Here is a 3,716-nt window from a genome sequence, read left to right on the forward strand (position 1 = left end):
ATTGCGTTCTTCTCTTCTCCTTCTACTCGCGATCTCCGTTTCTCAAACAGTTTCAGTATTCAGAGTTTCAGCAGGTAAGATAACGATGTTTTTCCTCTTAGCCCGTAAATCAATCAGTTCAATTGAAATACGTGTTTTCCTTCCTCTTCCTTATTATATGTATGGATAGTGGATTGCTTTCATTTGTTAATTGAAACCTAATAATAGAATCTCTACATTATTAGGTGGATAGTGAATTTATTTAATCATTCTATTGCACACACAAAACAGATGGAACTGTAAGTCTGGAAGCATGATTGTAGTCTGTAGAGCTTCAAAAAATTAGGAATGCGATGCAATGCAATGTAATGGAAGTTATATCAATTAAGTTTGGGCTTACCTATGGCAACAAAAAATAAGTTTGAGCTTACCTAAGTTCTATTAGGCAAAATACTTCTAGCAATTAATTTGAGCTTACCTTTGAATTGGTTACTGACTTAGAGCTATGTAATTAATTTGGATATTTTTGTAGGAGTGCTACAATGGTTAAACATAAGAAAATTGATTCATTTTTCAAGAGGAAAACTTTAGTTCTGATTCAATTATCGATGATTTCGAGACATTTGAAAGAAAGATTGACAGAACTTTAACTTGATGTACATGTCTCCTTTTAAAATATTATATTTTTATTTTGTGGTGATGTTATGTTATTTTGAATCTTTGATGAAATTATAAATGACTTTTATTGAATTTCAATTATAATATTTGTTAGTACTTGACACTCCCCTCCATATTTTTGGCAAGATCCGCCATTGATCACATAACCATCGCTCAATGGCTTTGCGAGGGGTTTGGCAACTTCAGAAGCTCATTGTTAGCTACAGCGATTGGGGTGGAAGTAGCAGAGGTATTAGGTATAGTTTCAACAATCCCCTTATACGCATCAATTTTCCATTTCATCAATTTATGCTTTCGTCAATCATTTTCATTGTGTTTTTTTGAATAGATTTCGTTTGTCCAGTATTAGATTATGTTTCATCTTTATAAGTGTAAGCTTAACTTTTGTTATTTGAACTTGAATTTTTGTTCTTTGAACTTAATTTGTGTAAGATGATCTGTGTTGGTTGGACAAAAATATGAAAACACGAATGAGTTAAGTTTTGAGGATCGCATATTTGTTTTTTGTCGTATTGACACCAATGAAGTCATAGTCTTCGTTGTGACAACAAGGAGGACTATGAACTTCTACTTTTAGGGAATGTGTCCGTCATCGTTAGAGTTTGCCTAGCTTAATAACTGAACTTCATTTTGAATTTCAACCTATTCTCTTCAGACCGATAAAAAAAATTTTGAATTTCAAAATTAGTGCATTTTTCTTTGCTTTTACTAATATCGTATTATTTTTCCTTTTGCTTTATTGGCTGTTACAACCTTTTAACAATCAAGTTTGAGACAATGTTTAAATTTTCTTGGATATCGGTTTGTTCAAATTCCGCTATGCTTCAGAGCTAAAGTGCCTCAATAGCGGCGATTTGACACCACTTTGTACTAAATAGTGTATTGCAGAGCAATAACGATTTGTTAAAATTCAGCTATGCTACAACGTCGTAATAACGGCTATTTGACTACACTGATTTTCTTAAGTATTGATAACCACAATGTTCCTTCTGCTCGCCTTTTCATTGTGCCGAGAACTATATCCTTGAAACAATATGCTATGAATAAGCTTTTTTCATACTCTCTCTTGGTTTGAGCAGGGGATTCTTACATTAGTTTTAAATATTTGACAGGGCATTTATGGAGTCGCATATGCCAGCGTTTAAGGAGTCAAACCCTCAGTTAGAGGTGGTCACTGAAATGATTCGTGGTCAGCATCCACATCTAAAGGGTTTTTACAGTAAGATTCTTGGGCTCACTGGTAATTTTGTCACTACAAATTTTTTCTGTAATTGATCATTCTATTTTTGAAAACAGAGAACCAGAACCACCGAGTTGTATGTGTGAGGAATATGGATGCGGAAGAGGTACTTCTACATGCAACCAGGCTAAGGAATGCACTTGGAAGGAAAGTAATTAAACTGAGGACAAGACATGTAACCAAACACCCTAGTGTGCAAGGTACATGGACAACTGCTTTGAAATATTAGGATGAAAAAACCAGGTGTATGAGAATGTTGCGCTAGTAATGCTAAGCTTTTTTTCTGGTCAATTAATCGAATATTTGTGAACCGGTGAGCATTAGTTTTCATGTTGTCCGGTGAAATTGCCAGGATTAATAGTTCAGATGTCTTTTTCTTCGTTGGTTTTGTTTCATAGCTTAGCCTTTTAAGTTTAAGTGTCTATTTGATTAACTATCACCTGATTGTGGCTAAGAAACCAAGTTTGTTTACACCGTTATATATTGTTAGTTGGTTATAATATCTATCCGATTCATCAGAGATCTGAAAAAAAAAATCTTTGTATTTTATCTTGTGAGAGAACCATGTTATACTTTATTGCTTAACGAAATATTGTTCATAGTTTCTATATAATGGAATGAACATCAATCAACCAAAAGGTAGTTCAATAAAAAACAAAAAGGTAAAAACTCTAATTAATCATAACAACGAAAACATTATTGTAGTATTTAATTATCACAACAAATATAGTAAAACATTATTAAACTATTTTTGTATATCCAAATACCTTCTTCACAGTATAAGGCCCTCTCAGTTGTATGAGCTACATCAAACCACACATAACAGAGTTACTACATAGCTCAAAATCTCCTCCTCCAAAACCAGAAGCTCTATATGCTTCACTTCCACAATATGCCGTATTTTCTTCCTTAAATTCTATACATTGTGTGGACAACAATATATCATAATAAACACAAACTACAAATTATTAAACTAAAGCCAAATATTAGCTATGGCCTATCATATTTGAAAGGCTTGTTTATTGTCTAAAAGTGCATTATATTAATCGTATACTGACTTCTTGAATCCTGGTAACGTGCTTTCCAGCTTCTTCATGCTACAGATAAAGCAAGCCCTACATTTTGAAATGCAATTTTTCTGCCTTCTAGAATGTAAACCTTCTGCAATCGAATTGTAAAGAACGAGTTCAATAGAAGTGAGAAAATGGGAAACATATGATTGCAGTTGAACACGCACACACATTTTTAGTTTGAATATTAAAATAATAACCTGCAGTGTATTGGTCAAAGTGTTGATATCTTGGCAACTATGTTTGGTATGGCTGAGGTAGAAGATTAAGCTCATATTAAGCTTCATCTAGCCAAAATCACCAAACATGTTAAGCTTGTTTTTTAATCATACAGTGTATTGGTTAATGTAGTACAAATATGTGGTTAATTATATTTAGTGTATCATTAATGAATACAACAAAGCGTTACACCTCATTAATTATCTACTAAACATGATTAATCATGATTTCGAACGTCATTACCCAGCTTTGCAGATGTTCAAATAAACTTAGATATTAATTATATCATCTAAATTATGTTCAAATAAACATGATTTTGAGGTTTTTAAATATACATGATATGATTAAGCACAATTCATGTTGAATTATTCACATAAAAATTGTGGTTAATGACTTTCAAAATCGAGGTTAATTGTGTTATGTACATAGTTAATGAATTGCGACACTTTTTATATGTATGTGAACTATAGGTCTATAGCAACCATATAATTAAATTGTTATCAAGTTTTGTTATCCTATTTCCTCATAAG

The 3,716-nt window shown here is 32.4% G+C and overlaps 1 protein-coding gene across 1 annotated transcript in view; it reads left to right on the forward strand.

Annotated features, from left to right (window-relative positions):
• Positions 1 to 2,446, forward strand: part of LOC101502443 (large ribosomal subunit protein mL43) — a 2,631-nt gene extending 185 nt beyond the window's left edge. Inside the window, exons 1-4 of the mRNA XM_004496175.3 lie at positions 1 to 74; positions 784 to 893; positions 1,770 to 1,876; positions 1,954 to 2,446. The exon at positions 1 to 74 is cut by the window's left edge and continues 185 nt beyond it. Of these exons, the coding sequence (XP_004496232.1) occupies positions 814 to 893; positions 1,770 to 1,876; positions 1,954 to 2,126 (360 nt within the window). The 5' untranslated portion in view covers positions 1 to 74; positions 784 to 813 and the 3' untranslated portion in view covers positions 2,127 to 2,446. The remainder of the gene's footprint in view (positions 75 to 783; positions 894 to 1,769; positions 1,877 to 1,953) is intronic.
• The last annotated feature ends 1,270 nt before the right edge of the window (positions 2,447 to 3,716 follow it).

The sequence above is a fragment of the Cicer arietinum genome, chromosome 4 (assembly GCF_000331145.2).
Source record: "Cicer arietinum cultivar CDC Frontier isolate Library 1 chromosome 4, Cicar.CDCFrontier_v2.0, whole genome shotgun sequence".
NCBI lineage: Eukaryota > Viridiplantae > Streptophyta > Magnoliopsida > Fabales > Fabaceae > Cicer > Cicer arietinum.